Source organism: Epinephelus lanceolatus, chromosome 8, assembly GCF_041903045.1.
Source record: "Epinephelus lanceolatus isolate andai-2023 chromosome 8, ASM4190304v1, whole genome shotgun sequence".
NCBI lineage: Eukaryota > Metazoa > Chordata > Actinopteri > Perciformes > Serranidae > Epinephelus > Epinephelus lanceolatus.
The window spans coordinates 23,722,492-23,746,478 of NC_135741.1; the positions used below are offsets into that span (position 1 = coordinate 23,722,492).

The 23,987-nt window shown below is 41.4% G+C and overlaps 1 protein-coding gene across 1 annotated transcript in view; it reads left to right on the top strand.

Annotated features, from left to right (window-relative positions):
- The window catches only part of LOC117258890 (low-density lipoprotein receptor-related protein 1), a 122,361-nt gene that overhangs the window by 8,374 nt on the left and 90,000 nt on the right, over positions 1 to 23,987 (top strand). The window contains exon 2 of the mRNA XM_033630109.2: positions 10,052 to 10,192. Within this exon, the coding sequence (XP_033486000.1) occupies positions 10,052 to 10,192 (141 nt within the window). The remainder of the gene's footprint in view (positions 1 to 10,051; positions 10,193 to 23,987) is intronic.

The window sequence follows — 23,987 nt, forward strand, 5'->3', positions numbered from 1 at the left end:
GATGGTTTTCTCCAGGTAGCTTCAGAGGACAGAGGCAAAGCAGGATTTACATTCATCTTAGTTGCAGTGAATGCCTCAATATATGTGGTCCAGCCCTCATTTTGTGGCTCACATATTCTGTTTTCATAACAGCTGAATCTGGTTTGACTTTTCCTCTATGGGTACACAGAGCTGTGCTATGCATAGACTACACTGCGGGTGTGGAAGAACTCTTTAGAAGGCACCATGAGACCTATTTACGTTTATCTTTATGCCCATCAATCACACTCACTTGTGTATGTCTTTTACGGCGTTGCCTTTTGCTGCTCTGGCCTGTGACGTTCTGCAGAGCCTCACCATGTTACCTCCCAGGTCAAAGCTGCACCCTTTTGTTGTACGATGACACAAAAACGGGGCTTTCAGGCACAAGAGCAGGCGCTAACTCAAACTCAGCCTTCTGCTGTTTATGCATTTTCAACCTCTTTGAAAATAGCTATTGTGGATTAGAACTCAAATAGCCTATGGTCGTTGAATGTGCACTGTGAGCTGGTTAAAGTGCTCCAGTGCTTGGCTGTAGCTTGACACAAAGCTAAGTGGTCTGGATGGGCTCTGCACAGCATGGCCATTGAAGAAGTTCATTCAGTGGCTGCAGCAGTGGCCAGGGCAGGGCTTTACATTAGAAAGAGTTTATTAGAGGTGTGGACTCACATGACTCAGACTCAAGTCAGACTCAAGTCACAAATTTGATGACTGTAGCCTCAACTTGAAAAAAAAAAAAATCAAAAAAGACTTGCAGCTCGACTTGGACTTTAACACCAGTAACTTGTGACCTGACTTGGACTTGAGCCTTTTAAGGTAAATTCTTGATACCTTCCCCCAAGCCCAAATATTTAAAAGTATATTTAAAAAGTGCACAATGAATCAATTAATTACCCTTCATTTACTGAATAGACTAATATTTTAGACTAATCTTTTTGTTTGATTTAGGGGACATTGACACCAGGCTAGTCCGGGGGACATGGTTCGATTGGGCGGGGAATGCCGAAAAATTTCACACCTTCATTTGGTTCGGTTACCTTTCACACTGCACTTTTTAAAGTGGACCAAACCGCCTTGACAACGTCATGCAGTTACTAAAGCTGCTCGTTTGGGGGCGGTATTGCCTGAAACGACCACTGACCAGGAAGAAAAAAAGCACGAGGAAGAAGAAAACCCAACTCATCGTTTAACCAGGACCGAAAACAGAAATCCATCCCCTTCAGCCGGCTTGGTCACCACAAAAACAATGGAGCAACACCAAATTTATGCAGTCTGGGGGTGTCTGTTTTTTCAAACTTTTTTTCTCCCAGTTCGCACTGTTGGCTTTGGTATTTTTATTGTACCCAGAATACACTGCGCTCTATGTCACTTCCTCTCTTTGGTTCACTTCCTCTCTTTGGTTGTCTTTGGTTGCTGGATAGTCCGTTTGCAATTCCCACTATAAGCGAACCGCACCAGGGTTCACTTGCAAGACCCCCAGTTTTCAAGTGGACCAGGGTTTGCTCGTATGGTCTGCTTCAGAGTTCGAATGGGTGTTCACACCACGCCAAACAAACCGAACTATCCGTATAAGCAGACCAGGGTTCGTTTAAAGCGGACCAAACAGCGCCATACAATATCACTTTAAAGAAAGAATAGTCTTACAGAAAATGCCTTATGAATTTTGGAAGAGAAAGTTATAGACATTTTTTCATGACAAGGTAAGTTAAATGCAGCAAGACAGGACAGAAATGCACAAAGTTCATTCTGTTGTGGTTACTAGTGCTGTATATGCCATGCTTTTTTATGTTAAGGTTCAGTCGCACTTGTTTTACCAAACATGTTTTAACAAATAAACACACATTTTAAAAAGCATTTATAATATTTTCAAAGTTTATATATTATTACTCTATTAAAATGCCAGTGCATTTGGTGAAGAAAGCATTGTGACACGTTTAGGACTTGAAACTTTAAGTTTAGGACTTGCAAAACAATGACTTGGTCCCCCCTCTGGTGTTTATCACACTCTCTACCCTCTTATATTCCAAGTTTTATATCTAAAATGGTCTGACTTTTGTTAAAAAAATAGTCCATCTTCCATGTGAATAATTAATACAGCACAACATTCAAAATAACGGCTTGCCTCTGCCCTCTTTTTCTTCCCTGTGGTCCTTGTTTGGTTTTAATTGTTATTTATAATGCATGGGTTCTTGCTTTGAAATCCTGCTCAACTGAGCACAGAGAAATCATTTCAAACTTGACCTCAGGGGTCTATTAACATACTGTAGTCGCTCTGATTTTTTTTTCTCCCCACTCCCTGAAACACTCTGAAAGTCCTGAGTTCCACAGTGGAGGACCAGGAAGGTGAGAAGTGATGGGTGATGAGTAAGGATAGACCAATACATCGGCCGGCCGATATATCGGGCCAATATTTGAGTTTTTTTACTTGTATCGGCATCGGCCGATACGTGCATGGGTTCGCGGATTTATTTTTCCCTGACATGATTTACAGACAGGCATCCACGGGCAGCTCTGTGTTGCCGGAAGACCCTGCAGCGCACATGCAGCGAATCCTACTGTGTACAGTAGTTGTTGTTTTATTTATGCTTCAGCTTAAATATTTGTTTATTTTATAAAGGCATTACTGGAAGATTTAAGAGCACTGAACTCTTTTTTTTATTTGAATGTATGATAATAATAATAATAATAATAATAATAATAATAATAATAATATTCTACTTGTTCTACCTCAACTTTCCATCTTGTTTTAGTATTTTTTATTGTTCAATAAATGTTTATTATTTTAAACTTGAGACCTGTAATATTTGTTATCATTGTGTCATTTTTTGGATGTAAATTGAGGGAGCAAAAGCAGTATCGGCCCCAAATATCGGCTCAAGAAAATCGGCAGTCCATAATCGGTCATCGGCTAAGAGTGATGGAAAAAAATCAGTATCGGCATCGGCCCTAAAAAATCCGTATCGATCTATCCCTAGTGATGAGAAACAGTCCGGTTTTATTTCCACATTCTCCTGTGGCTGCCATTGTACCCAGAGACCCATTTATTTACTCATTCATTCAAGTCATTTCACATTCCCATTCGTACTGTTATCTTTTAACAGCATTTAATAGAATCCATGCTCTGTTGCTCAGCCTGGAAATTATCCACAAGGGCATTGGGTTGGTTGAATACCAGGTTGTCCTCAGTGTTGGAGGCATGCTTGTGAAACAAAAGTAAATTTCACATATCAGTTTGTTTGGTGAGAATTCCAGCTGAGTCTGTGTGCATTTGAATGACATGTTATTATCACGGAACTTTTTAAGTAATGGCTACCATACACTAGAAGACTTTGAAAACACTTTGAAAGACTAGAGTCTGACACCCTTTCACATCTAAAGACAATGCGACTGTTTTAGTCACACATTATAAGATTTTATTAAGACTGGGGATCTTGCAGGGTCACTATTTGCAATGACTACAATTAGATTCCTTTTAAGGTCACTCTCTGTCCTGCTCCTAGTGGAAAATGTTATACCAAACTCCCTTTAAGAAATATGACATATGAACAATTCCTCACGTGTCTTCATAAAAATAACTCCAGAAACACAATAAATAAAAGGTGTTATATGTTGACAGTATTCTTGTCAATTCGGCATTAATATAATCCATAAGCTGTATTGGTGTACAAACTTTACATTTTGGATTTTGTCACTTAAACTCAACACCAGCCTATGCTTGTTAGCTGTGCCATTTTAGTGGAGACCATGGGTGGTGAGCCATTTCAAAAATCAAGATTTCTCACTAAAATAAGTGCTGGATGGTGAATCAGATACACGCCGAATTAAACATCAACTCTATTCACTCCACAGCTCCACCAGTTTCTCCTGCTTTTCCATAGCCTAAGAGAACCGAGACTCGTTCACGTTCTCGCACCTCTTGGGAGTCCCTTCTGCGCTTACCATCCATCTGGTTTACTGCACCCATTCTTTACTATTTGTATGAACCAATACTACAAACTAACGATAACATTAAACATGTTTTACTTTGTTGGAACAGCAAAAAGACAGAGAAAACGAGAATACAACAGACTTCAGACAGCGTAGACCACCTCATAACAAATGCTCAAGATCACGGGAGCGCACCCCTACTGTGGTAAAACTCTCATGATTTTATTTCAACATTGGAAATTCAACTGCTGTAGTGAAATCTCTTGAAAAGTCGTTGGTGTTAGGGTGGCATGAAGTGTAGCATGAAGTCAGTCAGCCTCTGTTACACTTTGTATATGCACTCTAAGCCCGTCTCACAGCGAGGAGAAACAAGCAACAAGTCATTTTCCCTTGAATTCGAAAGCAAAGCCATTTGGTTTCTTTGAATGTAGCTGCTCGTCTGTAACAGATTGTCTTTTTGAGGCAAAGCTACACACATGAAATCAATTAGAAGGTGCTGGAATGTGCTGCATGGATCTGGAGTTGATTTGTAGAGCAGGGATGGCTGTATTGAGAGAGACAGATCGGAGCGGGGGGAAGTGGGTCAGTGTTGTGGCCCAGCTGGTGATGGTGTCTGGAGGCCTCCATCACTTGGCTGCTGAATTGGTGCCACAGCACCATTTACTCACCATCCCATCCTGCTCCATCCCACAGAGTTGCTCTCGGCCTTTTGAGATTGTTTAATAAAGTTTTTGGATTACATAAAAGCAAAACGACACCTTAAGTTTCTTCTTGCAAATGAAAAGCTGGCCGTGAAACTTTATTCTTTTTATTAGGTGCTCAGGAGGGATGTTTCTATAAGAGCCAGGCTCTGTATACGTTTATGTGTTTGCTCATTCGCTCGTGTTTAATGCTTTTTGCCATGCACAGTGCTGTGGGGTAATTCAGTGTGCACTGTTTAGACAGCGCAGAGCTCCAGTGGCCCTGCATAAGGAAATACAGTGTGTGCTCCGTACAACTGACAGTGTGCTCAAAATCAAACCAAGTCAGCCAACTGGAGCCGGAGCATCCGCATAGTAGGAAGCAATTCAGTGATTTATAGCGTGGTGTGTGCGTCAACTCAGGATTAGAACATTTGTTCAGTGAATTTTTTAGTGACAACACTGTGGAGAAGCTTGTAAGTCAGTGTAACTTTTCTTACACAATCATGTGTAGCCCTTTATTCTCCCCTCAGGGCATTAAAATGACCAAATGTACTGGATTCAGCACTTTAAAAGGACCTTTTAAGAGGATCATATTCCTGCTGGAACAGGTTTGGTTGTGTTTAGGAGCTTTTATCAGTAATTTTTCATGGCAGCCAGCGCTGCTTTTCTCTGTTACACTTATCCCCTTCTGCAAGTACACTGCTAGATGTAGCTACATGGGAAACAAGTCATCTCTTTTTCCAATATAATGTTAATTTCTCTGTGATTTCGGATCACATTCCTATGGGAACACCTCCGGTTGTGTCTAGTTAGCTTTAATTGGTGATTTTTGATTTTACAAAGTGCCACTATTAACCATTACAGTCATTCGCGGGCTGCATGTACCCTGCTAAAGTATGTGTAGCTATAGGCGAATGTCAGGTAAACATGTCATCTTGGTTGCCAATGTTGGTAATCCCTCACTCCCTGATTTTGTATCAGATACCTGCTGGAGCATGTCAGGTTGTGTTCAGGAGCTTTTATTGACACATTTTAATGGTAGAAAGGGCTGCTATTCCCAGCTACAGTAATTCCTTGGCTGCAATGATGGTGCAGAGACACTGAGACGTGGCGAAATCGGAAACACTGACCAATCAGAGCAGACTGGGCTTTAAGAGACAGGCGCTAAACTCAGACAGAGGATGACTCAGCACAGACAGTATGAGGACAATAAAGTGTTTTTTGAACATTAAAGCATGCAGGCATGTTCTAATAGGAACATGAAATACAAGTATGAACCTGAAAATGAGCATAGAGGAAACTTTAATGTATATTTTTAACATTTCCTGATTTGACAAAATAATGAGGAAAGACTTCATTTCTAATTTTGACCACAAACATCCCAATTTAGTGTCCTTTAAATCCTCTAAATAAGAGCTTTAAAACCATTGAGAAAAATTCTTTAATCCGATGTTAAGTTCAGTAGAAACATTAATAATGGACAAATACTCTAGACATTTTTACAGTGTACTGGCCTTTAGGCATTCTTGGGTGTACAGTAGCCTCGAGGTCTTCTGCTTCCACATTTAAAGCCTTTGCCGTATTACTCTGCTTTAAAGATATTATAATTGAAATACCCTGTCAGTGCAACATATTGTAACTACATTAGAGTGACAGAGACAGGCATTTTGGTTTTCGTGGAAGACAGCTGTTTGTTTTGGGGTTTTTTAAACCAGCCAAATAAAGATATTCGTACATGGTGTAATTTATCTTCGGAAATAGAAACTCTGTTTCCTGTAGAGCGTCCAAAGTTGCTTTTACTGAGTAATGGTGTGAAATTCAAAACTCTTGAGGGTTTCAGCTAAGTCTGTGGAAATTGGTTTTCTCGTTTTCTTCTCTAATTAGGTGGTTTTTTTTGTTTGTTTTTTTTTTTTGCTCTAATAGATACCCAGAGGATGGTTGTTTTTCTCAGGTTATCTTAATGTGAAGGGAGCCATTTTTTATGTTGACGTGTATACCATACTTGTCTAACTTTAAGAAGTTGATCATCTGCAAGAGATTCTTACTTTTAATGAGATAATCCTCCTGTTTGTGTGAATAGAAGAGTCGAACACTGTGGGATTTCCTACCATTTAGTCACAGCAGTGTGATCAAGTTGCTTTTTAGCTGTGGCAGGAAATACTTTAGTTCAAATGGCATTATCAGGAGGGGGCTGTGTTGGAGGCAAACACACTGGGCTCATAGGAGTTCCTGTAAGTAGAGTATGTACCTTGATTCAATGGGATTGGTGTTTGCTGTTGGTCCAATCCCAGGAGACCAAATAAAGGCCGTCTTCATTCCCTTTTGTAGGTAAAAGTGGACTCAAATGGTTTAACATCCCAGCCTGATTTGGACCCTCCAAAAATTGTCAGCATTTTGGCAGGAACTTTGGAAAAAAAGGCGACTTTGCAGGCTGAATTAACAATTCACATCTCTGTTTGAGATATTTCAGTGGGCTTTGAAAGAGGACTGCTGAGGGGGAAGGCTGCCAGTCTTTCCCCCAGTCTCTAACCCCTCCTCTGCCACAACCTCCAATTAGGCTCAGAGGTTCTCCCCTCTGCGGTCATTTCATGCTGGTGTGTAAAGCGATGATAAAATTAGAACCCACAATGTTTTATTTCCAGTTTTATGCCCACTCATAGGGAACAACTGGCTCAGCCCAGCTGCTTCACACGGGGGACCAGAGAGATGGAGGGAATGCCTTCACATAGCAGCCTGTCTTCGATGCTTTTACTCATTTCAGCTCAGAGCTCAGTCAGTGTGGCTGTTTGGCTGCTGGTCGTATTGGCAGATTAAATGGCAACATATAAGCGCAGGCAAATCCAATGTATTTACCACCATACAAAATGTACCAGGACATTGGTTATCTAAAAGGAAGCAAAACTAACAAGCTGGCCTCAGGCCATTGCTCGCCTCTCTCTCATTGCTTCATCGAGGGGCTGGGTGTGTGCACGTTGTCGAAACTGATTCAGTCATTGGTCTCTATCCATTCTTTTGCAGCTCTCTGTCTCACACTCATTTCGAATTTTATATCCTGTCACATTCTTACAACATTTGATACGCACTCTGTATAACAGCGTTTCATGGCTGAGTTTAAATCTCATTCTCTTGCATCACTTGAATTTAGTTTTGTAAGCCTTGCCCCTACCATTGTGTGGAGAGAAGAAGGGAGCGAACGCTCTGCATTTTAAAACCCACCTCCCTCTCTTTCTCTTAATCTCCTCAAATATCAAGGTGTTGTTCACATAAGGAAAGCTGTGATCTGATCCCTGCAACCCTTCAGCTTCTAATTGTATTTACAAAAACATGACACTCAGTAGTCTCAGTGTTTAGTGCTTACACATACACTTCACTGTCACATGAAAAAAAAAAAGACCAGGATCTAAACCCTTTGGTCTGACAGTCAAAAGGAACGTGATTGCAATGATACACTAGCCTCATGCTCTCTTGTGATTTCAGTCACATCCCAGCCCCCTTGCGGTGCACCCCCACCCCACCGCCCACCCCAAACACCTCTCTGCCTGCCAAGTACGTAGGGAGGCAAGTCATCCAGGGCGAGAGAGGGCTCAGTCCCTGCAGAGAATCACAATGAGACCTTCGGCGCTGTCCTTCCCCGAGCATTGCTGCACAACAGTACAGTAACAGCAACCTCATGCCAGAAATGGTCTTTGTGGTCTTTCTTTTTATTGTGTGTAACATTTTTGACCACTCGCGCAACAGGAAGAATTTCACTTGTATATATTTGGCAACCTATTTTCATTCTTTCTTATTCTGAGAGAAAATGTTTCCATAGAAATTCAGCTTTGATTTGTATCTAAGTTGGATTTGAATTTGCCTATTTTAGTGAAGGATTATGCCATCAATGAATTTCAAAATGTACTCTTACTCTCATTATTGCATATAGCCTTTAAAGCTATACCATGCATGATTGGCAGTTATAGTTTGTAAACACACTTGCCAGTTAAAATGAAAGTAAAAGCCAACCCCAGATTCATTCTTGTTTGGTGTTTAGCTGCGCTATATTTGTTTTTTTCTGCACTGTGTCTCTTGGATGCCTGCTGCTTGCAGTCTGACATATGGTCACTACCTTTTGATGAAGTCTCGACCTCACCTATCCACTGTGGGGGGGGACATTGTTTTGAAGGAAAATTTTGCCTAGTATACCTTTAGGTGTTTTTAACATTGTCTTCCATTTAAAGGATCAATTCACTTAAACTACAAAATAAAACACCTAATGGTATGCAGCCATGAAAGTAGTTTCAATTGACTGTTCTTGCATCATTTAAACCCTTATGATCAAAATGTGAGCAGTAATGTGTCTTAACAAACAATTGAAACTACTTTCTACCAGAAAAATAGATCAGATAAAAAACTGACATGTTCTGTAGATTGTGAGGAGAGACGGGGACAAGGGTTTTGAGAATATAGATTTCCAGTGTTGAGAGCAGCACAACTGAAATTCAATTCACCTTAGCAGTATAGGGGTGGAGGCTGATATGTCTAATCTCCTTATCTTCTTATCTTAGCTTAAACCTGGGTAAATAAATCCAAATCTCTGTGGCTAGACACCATAAGAAATAGATTAGAAAATATGTTTTTTCTTTTTTTTTTGCAATTTGGGTGAACTGTACCTTTAAGATACATTTTTAAATAAGTGACTAATTCGGTGTTGACAGACTGATGCAACACTGTGTAGGTAGAGCTCCGTTTGATGAGGGCTTTTTCTGAGTGTGGCTGAGTTAAAGCATGTCAGCTGTGTCAGACTGCTGATGGGTCATGAGCGTTGCTGTGGTGCTTCTAGCCTGTGGTACACCTCAACAATCTGTGCTGACTTACTGCCCAGAACTACCGCGCTCTGCACTTTCCCATGGGTCAGGCGGTGATTGAATGCCCAGTTATGTCTGTGCTGTGACACATGAAAGAGCCTCTGTGGTAAAAGTTGAAAAACACCTTAAGAGTAATAAAAAAAAAAGCGGAAAGAAATGAGATGTCCGTAAGAAGAGAGGAAACAACAAACAAACCCCAGAACTAAAAGGCACCACTGTTGGTTGTAAACTTGTAGAGGAGTTTTTTTTCCTGAATAGAGTGTGCCTGTGGGTCTTTTGATACAAAAACATCATTGTAAACTTGGGTTGACCCTTGCATGTTGCTTTGCCCTGCTGAGCTAAGATCTATGTTGCTGGAAGCTGGAAATTTCCTATAGATTCTGCACAGGAGAGAATATTTAAAAGAGTGCTTAAAGACATTATTACACATTAAAAAACCATTCGCTTTAATGCTGGTATTTTTTAGATTGGGAGCTGGAGAATTGCACTTCTCTCTAAATGTATTTGTGATTGAAAAGCATTGCCAGCTACAGTTGCTCTTTGTGATGACACATCAACTTTTCCCTTTTTCTTTTTCAGCCCCCAAAGCTGATGACCAGCCCAAGACTTGCAGCTCTAAGCAGTTTGTATGTAAGGACCAGGTGACTTGTATTTCCAAAGGCTGGCGCTGCGACGGGGAGAAGGACTGTCCAGATGGCTCGGACGAATCGCCAGATATCTGTAAGTATGCGTGCATGAAAGTAGCTACTAAAACTGTCTCTCAGCAGGCTTGTGTCGTCAGCTCTCGTGTTCTCGCCAAGCTGTTGGTGCAGGGCAACGAGGACTATTACTGGTTTTACTCAGCTTTGTTTACTTAAGATTGCAACCTTTTTTATACCTCATGTTGTTAGCAATGTTGTTGCTGCACATGAAGTTATATAACATCATATTCACTGCCTCTAAATGGCTTTGAAGAGACAACAGCACAATGTTCAGACAGTTTAATTTGGGCCTGAATAAGAGGGTGGGTTATGCCCTTTCTACGAAGGACACAGGCTCACAGTGTGTGCTCTGGGCTGCTCTGCTGAATTATAGCTCTAATTATGCGGCCGTGTTTAGTCTGAATGTTCAGGGATGTGTCTGCTCTTGTCTGGCCTCTTGTGGGATTTGTGCAGTCCCTTAGAGTCTTGTCCCAGCCACTCACATCTGTCAGCCTCTCCATCCTGCCATTCCATCCATAAACTCTCCCTGGTAAAAGCCTTCCCTCTGTTTATATGCGGGCACTAATGGTGATTTTACTGTCTGCATGTGCCACACCTTACATCTGTCATGCCACAAGCATTCTCACAATAGTCTGGCGCACAGAGACAAGCAGCTGACACCCAGCATTAAGGGACTTGTTATTGTGGGTATTAACGCATAGGATTAGGGATTGAAAATGTGTGAGACAGCGGAGGGTGACAAGATGAAGCATTTTATGATTCACAGCTAAAATACAAAGGTGAAGCTGAACACAACAAGCGTGAATTCGCAATAGCTGTGACCTCCATGCCAAATTTCATCCTCCAAGGGCAAAAACGGTGGCTGCTTAAGAGTGGGGAAAGTTTTGTGGACCAACCAACCAACTGACAGAGTGAGCTATAGTTACAGCTTGCAGCTAATAAAAAGTTCTGTCGTCTTCTCTGTCACTCTCTGATATTTATTGATACAGAATTTACTTCCAACAGCTTAGCCTTTCTTAAAAGCATTCAGTAAATTCAGCAAAAAAAACTGCTGAAGGAGTTTTCAGAAGGGACAGAAAATGATCAATTGTCGCTTTGTAAATAACAGCAATCACAGAACGTGAGCAATTTTATGCAAGTGTGACCCACATAATTCACTCAAGCAAGCTGCGGCCATTCAATTTCTGCCCCTCTTTACTAAGCAATTGAACTGAGTGAATTTTCCATAGCACTTATGTAATTTGGTGACACTGACAATGGTGCGATTCATCTTCTGAATGGAGAGATGGAGAGCGGTGTTTCACCAGAACATCAAGATATGTTCTGCTCAATTACCCACTTCCCATGGGCTCTACTCTGCCTGTCACTTTACCTTTAGTTAAGGCGCTTCTTCATTCATATGAGTTTCTGAGGCAGTCATAATAAGTATCTGTTACTGCAATTAATGCACTTTTTCTCTGTACAGTGCTATGTGTTTGCAGACTAACAAGCATAGTCTAAAGGCAAGGCGCCTTTTAAGTATCACAATGAAAGGCAGCCAGACTGTGATTTTATCCACAGACGTTTAGTTGATCCATCCATTAAATGTGAGTAGTGTTTGGAAAGGAGCGCTGCAGATAAAGCTGCAGAGTGAATGGGCCTGAGCCAGCATAGATGGAGACGGAAGAGTTTGGAGGAGTATGGCTCTGAAGGTTATTTAAAATCCTGCTCTGACTCAGAGGAATGCAGAAGTTTTTTTTACTTTTTATCCTGGCTTTTCCATTCACGGGGTGAAACAGTTTGCAGGTCATCAGCCTGCCCAACGGGAAGCGTTACAAGAGGCAATCTGACCAGTGGGCTGTAAACAAGGCTGCTCTCAACTGAGCTGTTTGGGAAGTGGTAGATGAAAAGGCAGGCCAAACACTGATCCATCCAAGAGGGGGACTGAAATCTGGATGAACTGGGGAAGTTTTGTGTTGATGCAGTTTTTGTATTTCCAAAGCTCAAGGTGTCATGTGTTCATCCACTGCTCTCTTTCATCAGCCGCAAAGTTTACAAAAGCAGGTGAACTTTCTCTCTCAGACTTAGTTTATGAAAGTCAGAGAATTCCAATAAGACTCCCTGCTCTCTAGACCTTTGTCCCAACATGCCCCCTGACCACAGTCTAGTTATGTGCGTTAATGTTGATGGGAATTAGAGCAGTGCATGCTGCTATAATTATGACATTATCTCCAGTTCAAGTTAATTACTAACTACAGGCTTGGTTTACAAAGAGTACTCGCAGAGATTTCACAGGGCTAAAATGTTTTCCTCCTAGTTTCTTCCTCTTTCTTTTTCAATTCTTCCTCTGTCCCTTTTGTGGCAGCTTGGCTGGCTGTGCTCCGATCTTGGTGTGGGATCACCCCACAGTCTGGCCATCGTGTAAATCAGACTGTGACAGAGCAGGCAGTGCATGCAGCCAACATGGAGCTTTGTTTCTTAGAGGAATACTCCACTCCTCAAATGATAATTTATGTCAGTTGCTCACCATGTCATGTGGAATTCAGGAAGAAAACGTTTGTTTTTCCTCACATGCCTCCACAGTGGACGGAGAATCCAAAAAAGGCAAATATTCTTGATGAGTCATAGGGGGCTGTGTTTAACAACTGCAAAACTATATCAAAACATATGTTTACAAACTCCCACATTTAAATTCTCATTTATCCAGTCATATGCTCAGTACTTCCCAAGCATAAACATTTTCACTACAACAAACAGCACAGGTGCAATGATAGTGTGTGACACTGTTAATGCGGAAGTATTTTGAATAGTAAAGTTTTAGCAAAAATGCATGTGTTTAGGAAGTACTAAGTATACAACTGGATAAATGAGACTTGGATTATACTACACTAGTTGTGTGAGAGTCTGTAAACAAATGTTTGGATATAGATTTGCTGTTTTGCAAGTTGGCCGACCAATTTTCTCCATTTTTGGATTCTTCGTTCACTGTAAAAGATATGCGAGAATAACAAAGATTTCTTCATGAATTTAGCGTAACACAGAGGGTGTAATTTATTAACTACTGATCAATTTGGGGGTGAGGCATTCTGTGTAAATTTTGTGGATAGCGAAATATTTGGGGATCACGGTACACAGTTGTAGGTTTTCTTGTGTGGGTTACAAATAATTTAGTCCATTAAAAACTTCCATAGTATTCCTTTCAATAGATTATCATTTCAAAAGGGTACTTGTGAAAATAAGTATCTGCCTGCGTCATTCAACTCATCCTCAAGTGTTTCGTTGAAAACCACACGATGACTGTAGCTTACTTGGCTGAAGCACCGGTTTTATTTCTGGTAAATACCACCTGTTTTGTTTATGATGATCATGAATTCACTTGCTGTCAGTGGTGGGTGTTGTAAACGTGTGCTTTTGTCTGGTTTGGATCTTTGATCTGCACCTCTGGTACCCATGCTGGAAGAAAGTGCACTCCTCAGTATCATACTGTCTGGAGGTCTAATTGCCTGTCGTTCCCAAACCATTCATCTGGGCTGTAATTATGTCGAGGAGCTAAAGACAGACTTCTGCCACAGTAGTTGTGTTTTAACGTTGCGTCCCATGAGGCGTTAACATGCTGTGGTTTAAGCGGCAGTTGATGCTGAGGGTCAGTGTTGCATGTTAGCATCCTTTAGCTTTTGGGCTTATTTATTAGAGGGGTACTGAAGCAGAGTGATGGGAAGGTACGTGTGGATGCATTTTTTTGCACACAGATCTGCATGACTTGTCATCCTAAATGGATCAGTGGGGATCTGGGCAGGTTGCCAGCTGTTCGGCCGTCATAGCCCTGAGACCCCCAATGTGCACCTCCCTCTTATAGCCCCTAGTACACACTCAGATAGCCATCAGCAGTCTGCCTGTACAGGCCCCTGTCTGCAGGTGTGACCCTTTTATCCTCTCCCAGGGACTGCACTGACTCCCCCTCATTGCATGACTTCAATTGGTCTCAGACAAGCCATTTCACCTCAATTACATACAGGCTTAGGGCTCAGGAAGTGGTTGACACGTGCCCTCAGGGCAGGAGTATATGCTCTGTGTGTCTCAGTGGTAGTTTTCTGTACAGGACTGCTGCTTTTAATGCTCTGATAGGTAGTTGTGGTATGTTGTTGAAGGGTTATCTTGCATGTATCTAGCAGAGATAAAGTGGTGAGGGTTGTTCATGTTTATGTTGGCTTTGCTCACAGACGTTGAGCAGACAGTGTAGTGTCCACGTAGGACTGATGAGCCAACAAGATGTGGATTAAGGCCTCTTGGTTGTGTTTTGTGTGTGAGTGCTGTTTTCATTAACCATACTTTTGGGTCTGTGTTATGGATGCACCGACTGTGAATTTCTGGGCCGATACTGATACCAATATTCAAAATTAAAATTTGGCTGATAGCAGATAATGTTGCTGATCTTTTTTTGTTGTTGCTGTTTCTTTTCTTCCTTTTTTTGTTATTTATTCCCCCTCTTGTGCCATTGAAACAAATAAATCTTCATTAAAAAGACAATAATGGAACTGTTTTCAAGTCATTCAGCCATCATTACCTTATTTTTTAAATGAGCACAAATTCAATTATACACATTTAATACATGATTAACCTTCTTTCACATGAAAACCAACAACTTCAAAACCCTTTTTACTTTATATAATATACCATCATCTGAGATGGATTGGCAGTTTGGTGTGGCTTTGGCAGTGATGCAAGCGCTGCACCAGACCACCGAAGTGAAGAGGGAGCTGAACTGGAAGGCAAAGCTTTCCATTTACTGGTCCATCCACGTCCCAACTCTCACCTTTGGTCATTAGCTTTGGGTAGTGACCGAAAGAATGAGATTGTGGATACAAGCAGCGAAGTAAGTTTCCTCTGTGGGGTGGCTGGGCTCAGCCTTCAAGATAGGGTGAGGAGCACAGACATTAGAGCCACTGCTCCTTTGCGTCGAAAAGGGTCAGGTGAGGTGGTTCAGGCTTTTCGTTAGGATGCCCCTGGTCACCTCCCGTTAGAGGTGTTCCGGGCATGTCCCACTGGTAGGAGGCCCAAAACAAGCTGGAGAGATTACATATCTCCTCTGGCCTGGTAACGCCTTGGGTTCCCCCAGGAGGAGCTGGAAAGTGTTGCTGGGGAGAGGGACATGTAGGGTGCTTTGCTTGGCCTGCTGCTCCTTTGACCTGGCCCTGGATAAGCAGATGAAAGTGGATAAAAGGATGGATGTATGGTAACACTAATTTAGCTTAGCCCAATATAAATTAATGCAGCTTCCTTGAGCCGTTAGTTCCAACCACTGGCTGCACAGCTAACGTTAACTGGCTCTCCTCCTGCCCGTTTCAACACAGTTTTGCTGTTCACAATGTTGCATTATCAGGGAAAAAATAGGGGTACGTCCCTTACGCATTGATAGTGGGTTAACTATGTCTTTTCATCCTGATGGTGTCCTGGGGAAGATCTTTGTTCATCCCAAACATGTTTTCTGTTGTCCCTTGGATGATGACACGCTGACAGTTTTGAGCCCTGCTTTTAAGCCTGCACAAAATTGATGTGACTCATCAGAAAAACATCAGCCACTGCCATCAGTGAGTGGCATCTGGTAGGCCTATAGGCTGATGACAATCAACATGGTGAATGTTGGCTGAAACTGATGTTCGGACAAAAATTGGTGCATCCTTAGTCTGTGTGCAATGTTCTCATTGGTCTTTTTTAATCTTGGAATAAAAAGATGTATCCATAACAGGTACTAGTATCAATACTATTTCATACTTCACTTCTTTTTCTCATGTGTTGGCTTATTTATGGAGAGACATAGAGAGTTGAATGAGGTAATTTTACAACAGTAACTGGTTAAAGGTTTTGGAGATGGGTCCTGGCTGTAGTTTTCATGTCACTGTCCCAAAATTAAGACTTTTTAGCATATAATAGTTTATCATTTGAACAAACACAACTTTAATTTTCTAATCGTTCTGGTTACAGTTTTTTTCATGCTGTTGTAAGAATTGAAAGTGCTGTGTCACAGCTTTCAATTTATTTCACAGCACTGTTGGAACAGTTGCTGTACAAAACACTGACTCCCTGTCTGCATCCTAAGTCTGTATGCAATTATGATTCTTGCGTGAACCACATTTACTGTGGTTGAGCCAGCGAATGGGAACAGATGTTTGAATGAGCCCTAGCATGTAAGCACTTTCTCCATCATGAGAAGTGCTTGCCATGAAGGAATCCCTTTCATCATCAAAAAACTTCTTACGCAACAATTGTCTGCGCCTAATTCTCTGTTAGACTTTTTAGCCCCTGATTTAGCATGAAAATGTCTGCAGGAGGACTTCCCAGCAGGGGGTGAAATGCATCTCAATCATGCAAATATGCTGCCTTTCTTTTCCCATGCAGTGCTATCCACTTTCATTCAGGGAGAGAAAATGAGCTGATAACTCAAGAGTAGTTAACACTTGCAAATGACAAGCCACTCCCTGTAGTCTTACTGTAAAGCTGTCATTAAAGTGGTCTCCATAGGATGGAAGAAGTAGTACACTCATATAGATGCACACAAATTCATTTGTTTTACCTTATTGATGCTTGAAAGTAATTTTGAAGGGATATGTCCTGGAATGCAGTTTCATAATGAAACGGAGGGACCCTTGGCTGAAAAGGCTGAAAGTATTTAATGTAACAATAGCCAAATGTGGATCTCAAATCCAGACACACACGTTCATGTTAAGCTTCCAGCAGACATGTGATTTTATGTCTTTGCTTTCAACAGGACAATTTGCTCACTGGAATCTCCTTCAAAGAGTTGGTCTGATGTAACAGTAGTGGCACGATACTGTGGTCAAAGTAGCTCCCAACACACAACCATACCATGTCAGTTGGCCTACACACTCTGGCCCATGTCAGTGGATGCCGTGGCCTGGGGCCCGAGCTGGTGGGGAGGTCTGATGGCAAGATTGAGTTATCATCTCAGTGCAGCTGCCTGAGGCGGCCGTGGGCCACACAACAAGGTTATCTGTCCATCTCTTGCCCTCGAGTCCACTCTGGACGCTTGCCAGCCAGGTCCTTTGTCCAGTCCATCTGACTGTCATGCCTCAGCAGCCTCTCCAAGACGACCAGGAAGAGTCGACTGCTGAGGTGGTGGGATGGGATGGAGACATGGAGCGACGGGGAGACGGGATGATCCTACAGGAAAAGCCTTTGTATAGGAGAAAATGAGCAGATTAGCATTTAGGCTGTGGAGGAAAATGGAAATGGCTTTGTAAAGCTCTGATCCATTCTTTGTAGAAACCGCCTTTTACAGTGAAGTCGAGGTGGGGAGGGGGTGTCTTTTCATTGCCTGTAGTCAGTCGTGTAGCTGTACACGCAGGGGGCACCATGCAGGGGCAGGAGGGTCTGTAGTGGCAGTGGTTGACATACTGCTTCCACAGAGGAAGGAGCAAAGCCCTGTAAATCCCTCTGGTCTGCGGCCCTGAGCCCTCCTCAGCTTCACCGGCCTATCAACAGGCAGGGAACACAGGGCTTTCTCACGCCACACAGGCACCACTTCGCTTTCTCTGCTGTCTCCTCCACACCCTGTCTCCCTCTCTCCCTCTTTCTTTCCTGTGTCCCACTGTCTTCCTCTCTGCCTGTCAAAGCAGGTGGAGAAGCTAGACTCGAGTCATCTCTGTTCCTCATATCTCATCTGCAGTCTTTCCTCTGGGGTAATTGGCTCACAGTTTCCCCCCCTGGTTGCAGATGGTTTGTTGGTTTGTTTTTGCTAGCTGTCTCTTTGTATGTTACTTTGGGGAAATGTTGTGCAGTGCATTTTACACAGTGACAGTTTGATTGTGTTTGAAGCTGGAGACCATACCATATTACTCTGAGGCAACAAATTTAACAGACTTAACTGTTTGAACAAGATGAACACAGATTTAATAGATTTGAATTGCTGTTTTGCTGGAAAAAAAAAAAACCTCAGCTTTAAGTGATACTCCACCAAGATTTATCGTTTTTAAGTGTCAAACACTCACCCCCTGCGGGCATGAAAGGTTTCTGTAAATCATCTGCAGTTTGTAAAAAAATAACTGTGGATCAAATTAATGTCAGTTTATTATGAAGGTTTTTGTGGGATTAAAAAAAGTTTCAGTGGAGGGGAATAAAATCTGAAAATGTCCTTAGAAATTTCCCACACTAGTTGTGTGCCATAATTCACATCTATCTGCTGTCCATTAATATGCTCATATGTTAAAAACACTAAATATAGGTTTTGGGCAGCACTGCTCCTGGAAAACCAAAGATTAGCGTTGAGCACTTGTTTGTTTTTTCGTCAGCCAGTGTGCAGTCTGGGTGATGTTTTGGTGCCCAGATTTAGCTGAGTGAGTGCTCCTTGTTTTCACGCTGCTCTCCAGTAAAGGCAGTTGCAGACCCAGACACATTGTGAGAAAAAGTGTTGCACATTTGCAATCCATTGTTAGTGTAGCTAGCACACATTAGCTCAGAGGGCTAACTTGGCTTGTTTACTTTATTTTTGAATGCTGCTGTCACCCTGAATGTGCTGCTCAAACTCTCTAACTCTTTATAGAAAAAGGAACTAATAGTGAAATGCTTGTATTGAACAGCCAAAGCCTATTCCACTGACATAATTCTGAGTTGGGTACAACCCAGTTTTTGGGGGGAGTATCACTTTAACATGCTCCTAGTCAGGATCTCAATAGAAGCTAATTCCTATAGTCAAGAGACTAGATAAAATAAAGCACAATAATCCACAGTAGAATACAGTTATATATATTTCTTTCATGTATTAAGTCATGTTGTCTCAGGTTATTGCTATTTATGTTCATTCTTTAAGATTATAGTAAGCACGCAGGAAGAAAGAGTACATCATGTCTTGTTCCAGTGAGGGCACAATGTGCTATACTGTAAGGCTGTACTGTTAGTCCTGTGTGCTGCGGCTGCTTCCGTAGGGTTTGGCATAGCCATGTGCTTGTTGTGCATGTTGCTGTAAAGTGGGATTCCAGAGAGGGGAGAGTTAGTCAGTGCGTAGGCCTGCCTGTCACCCCGCACAACATATTCATTTGAGCTGACAGCAGACTTTATGGGAGTCAGTCAGGGGCTGGCATGGAACCCGAAGAGCAGGAAGAAAAGCAGGCTTTTATGCTGAGGACAAAAGATCGACAGGGGATCCAAATTTAAGGTCATTGCATAACTACGGAAACTGAGGGGTGGGGGGATGGTGGGGTCCAGAGGTTAAGGTGTTGGAGGGGAGCACGCACTAGGGGAGATCGTCCTTTCACATCACAACCCTAATGCCTAGCGCTGGTCAGACAAGTTAGTGGAACCCAGAGCCACAAGCGAGGGATGACTGCACTCTGTATTGGGGGAATTATTTGAAGGTGACACAGGTAGTGATGCATTACCTGAATCTACACCGTGCTCAGGGAAATGTGTAATATTGTCTTTCCACAAAGTCATATTTCACTCCAAAGACTGCATGCTGCAATAAACTGAATAAAGCTGAACATAAGTTCTGCATCATGACTCATAGTTTACAATGTTTTAATCATGACGAATCCCAGAGCTCATTTCTTTAATATGTGATTCTTATAAGAGATGAGAGGGAGAGAGATAGCGCAGCAGATTGGAGAAAGATTTTAACAATTAAGATCCCTGAGGACACAGTGGGGATATGCTAATATCACTGTTAGCTGATCACACAGTTTAGTGCAATAATGTAATTATCCTCACTCTGCCCTCTAATAGGTGTGAGGGTTGTAATTTTCCCTCTATTTCATTGTCTGTTATCCACTGCACTGCCAAGCTTCTTACATTGTTCTCAATTGCAGTGCTTTTGTCTCCAAGGCTGCCAAACTTACTGAAGAATCAGCGCTATCTCATTGAAGTGACATGTTAAGTTATTGTGAAATATGGCTCTTGGATAATATATTCCCTCTCTCCTATAGCACATTCTATAGCATCTGCTAATGATACTGTAAGGCATATGATACCTTTTTATTATTGACGACACATTCAAGATTGTGTTATCCTGTTTGCCGTGCAAAATCTCTATATTTAAATTATTCATTTCACATGTGTTCACTTCTCTTTCTGGTACCTTGCTGTGGTTTTGTCTGCACTGAAGTGAGAGAGGAAATTGCTTCAGAAAGGTACCTGCAAATAGAAGTGGTTTCACATTTCTGTGTTGTGGCCCCTCACAGATGGAGATGATTATCATTTTATAACGTTATCTATGTTTTATGGAACTTTTAAGGAGAGTTGCAAGGCATTTTGCAAAGTAAAAATAACAGCAAAAGTAATACGAGCGTGGTAGGAAATGTAAGCCACAGGGTGATAGATCTTATCTTTTGGTCTCAGACAAATCCTAGCAGTTGCATTTTTTATAAGCTGAGAGCAAGGAGGCACTTCTGACTCAAGGCGAGGCAAGCACATAGGAATTTGCTAGATTAAGTATGATAACAAAAGTATGAATTACTTTGTCCAGAATAGTAAATGATAAGATATATTTCATGTTGGATTTTTTTTTGTTGTTGTTTAAAAAGAGATAAAATATCGGTCAGTCTGTTAAAACATGAACTGATAAGGGCAGACGTTTTAGTTAGTTATGAAGTTTAATTAAATTGAGTATTTAATAGTCCCATGGCATGTTGTGAGTGGCTCCACTTTAAGTGTTCCATTTATTTTTAAAATATAATTATGTGTAATCTACATAACAATGAAAATGATAGTTTTGCTGGCAAATAAATGGTATGCCACAGAGGCATGTGGATTGCGAATTAAATGGAGCTGAAAGCTGAAATGCTGCACTGCAAGTTAAGGGTTAAGATAAAGTTGCTTGTGTTTACTGTAAACACACTGAGTGCTGATTTCCCAGACAGGGTATAAATTAAATCAGAACTAGGGCTTAATCTAGAATAGTTTATGATATTTTAGAAAGTGGCTTTCTGAAATGGATCTTTATTTTGGTTTAGTTACTTCCTAACTAAAGAGTCGACTAAGATTAAGTTAAACAAGATAACGATCTGTGTTGAGCCTTATTAGTGAGAGTCAGGGAGAAAGATCTAAGTCCATAAATATAAGTGACAAAAGAAATAATATCACACCAACTCATAATATTCTATTTTAACCAAAGGCAACCTGATAAAAGTAGGGAATGAATTCAAGTCAACATGTCAAAACAGCACCATTTTACATTGATAAGTACATTTTTAACATCCTGTTAAAGACTGCTGCTGTAATGATAATACATTTTTTCTATTCGTAACTCAGTGTTCTCTTTATGCTCTAGAAATGAGTACATGCTGCATTCATATATGGAGTAAATTATCCTTTTCAAGCTGAGTATACAAAAAAGAAAAGAGAGAAGAGTCTTTTAATCATGAGTTGCACAGTGTTTCCCACAGAATTAGAATCTGTGTGACGCCAGGGGGCGAGGGGAAGTACAGAGAACGCTCTGCGCTGTGGTGCAGTGAATTATCAAACTGCGTATATATTACAACGGTGCACCTAATGAACGGTCCAGCTCCAAAGATGGAATATCAATATGTGGAAACCCTGAAGTCGCATCTTTCCACCCAGCAAAAGAGTTTGAGGACTGTAAATATGCAGTTGGTACCTCCTTATAGGGTAGGAAGCCATATGATTTTACCATCTTTTAACAAAATGTAAAGTAAAATGATTCCACTATGTTTTGTTGCCATTTTAAGAGTGTAAGCATATTTGGATGATTACCAGGACAATAAGGCAAATATATGCATATATTTTGGCTAGGATAATCATGACACTAAATTTTCATATTGTCTCATGCCTACTCCCTAAACATTAATAAAGAGGCAGTTATTTTAGTTCTTGTTCTCCCCAGCATCTGGGGCGGAGCGAGATTGAATGGGAACATGACTTCTACAGAGTCTATACAGCCAAGTGCTTCTGGGTAGTTTCCAGATTCATGGAACTGTAACTTGTAGTTGGCTTTGCCTGGAGCATCTTGACATTATGATCTTTCAGTACAGAAAAGGCACTCCACACTTGATATATTACTTTACGTACTGTTGATTCACTGACACATGAATCTAATTTGACAGGGTGAGGTGCCAAATGACAGATGTCAAAAACCTTAATGCTTCAGGAGCAAAAGGAGCAGACGCCTTTCTGTTTGTGACAACAATGCAATTCTGGGCTCCAGCAGTAAAACGATCTCCTCTGCAATTTCTTTGTTCCTGTCATGAGGTGCTTGTCTGGATGGTGGTGCATGTAACTGGAAAGTCTAAATAAGACTGTGGTAAATCTTGGGCTGGTCCAAGCCATGTTTAAGAGAACCGTTTTTACTTATCTGGTTTAAAGGGCCACTTAAGTTTTTCTGGGATAAACCAGACCAAAGATCCAAAACATTTCATAAGGAATAAAACTTTATTGCTAAATAAAGATAGTTGGTCACTGTGTCACAAAGATTAGTTGATCCTCTGAAGTAGGAATTTTTCCAAATCCTCCTTTGGCTCAAAATAAGTTATTTGTGTTGTTTTCTTTCCTCTAAAACCTTGGACAAAAACAGCACTTTGAAAGTAAACCCCTTTAAAAGTTAGCAGCTACAGAATAAAATATTTTACAGACTTGAATGTGTATAGTGTGTGTGTATTTGTGCATCTGAAAAAAAAAAGACAAAAGAAGTTCTGCAGTATTGTTTCCCGTCAGATTTGCACAGTAACGCTCTGCTTTCACTGACAGATGACGCAGGAAATGGCTACTGCCAGTATGAGGGGAGCTTATTGTAATACACTGCCAACAACTTCCCAAACTGGAGCAGGGAGTACAGGGTTCATCTCCATTGTCCCTCCTGCAAAGTTATTTAATCCTCTATATTGTCCTTTCTATTTAGTTTTCTGCTGCTGGTGCCTATTCAGCTCCTGCCAAGGTATTACTGTGTTGTGGAACTCAAACAATTCTTTCCGGCTGTTGTGTATCGCTGGCAGTTGTTAGTGTATTTCCAAAAACTTATTCTGCTGCTGCCTGGTGAGCGGAAAGGCAGGAGTGTGTGATGGAAAGTAGAGTTCTCCTCATTTTTTTTTTGGTGGCTGTAGTGTGCACTGTGCAGGCACCTGGTTCCTGGGATAGTTTACCACAGACATTATGTCAGTGAATTAGTTTATCTGCCTGTCTGCTCAGTCCTCAGCATATCACTTTCTGTCAAGTGTGCTTATTGTATGCATAGTTGCAGAGACACAGATTTGTGCAGTGGGTGTCATTCAGATGTCTTTCACTGTGACTTGTCTTTTATACTCAGAGAAAACTGTTGACAAATGATAAATCCTTGGCAGGGGTTTCATTCCCAGTGTGCATGGCGGTTTATTCTCAGTACTGCAGTTTATGTAGAAATCCCCAGGTTGGCAGTTTATTGAATGTAAATCAGGAAGGCTTAGAGGCCGAGGCTGCAGGAGAGCTGCTAATATGCTAGCGTCCCCCAGATGGGAGAGCTCTCCCTCTCCCTAAGCCCGATGTATTAGAAGCTAATTCTCTGTTCGAACGTGGCACATTTTCCACACAGGCTGCTGTGGTGGGATCATTATGGAAGCTCTTGTCACTTTAAGGTACTTGTTTTAACTGAGTTACATTTTATGATCTGTGTGCGGTTACTAATCTCTTGGATGGATAGAGAGGACTTAGAGGGAATGCTTGTGGTTTTCTTCAGGGAATACCGACATGCAGGCAAATGTTCTCCCTCATAAGTCTTTACGCACACCCACACTTTGATTTATATGATGGTATGCCTTGCAAGAATACATGAGAGATGTATTTTTACTTTCCTCTAAGACCTAATAACTTCCCACATCTTAACTGGATGTGCATGACAC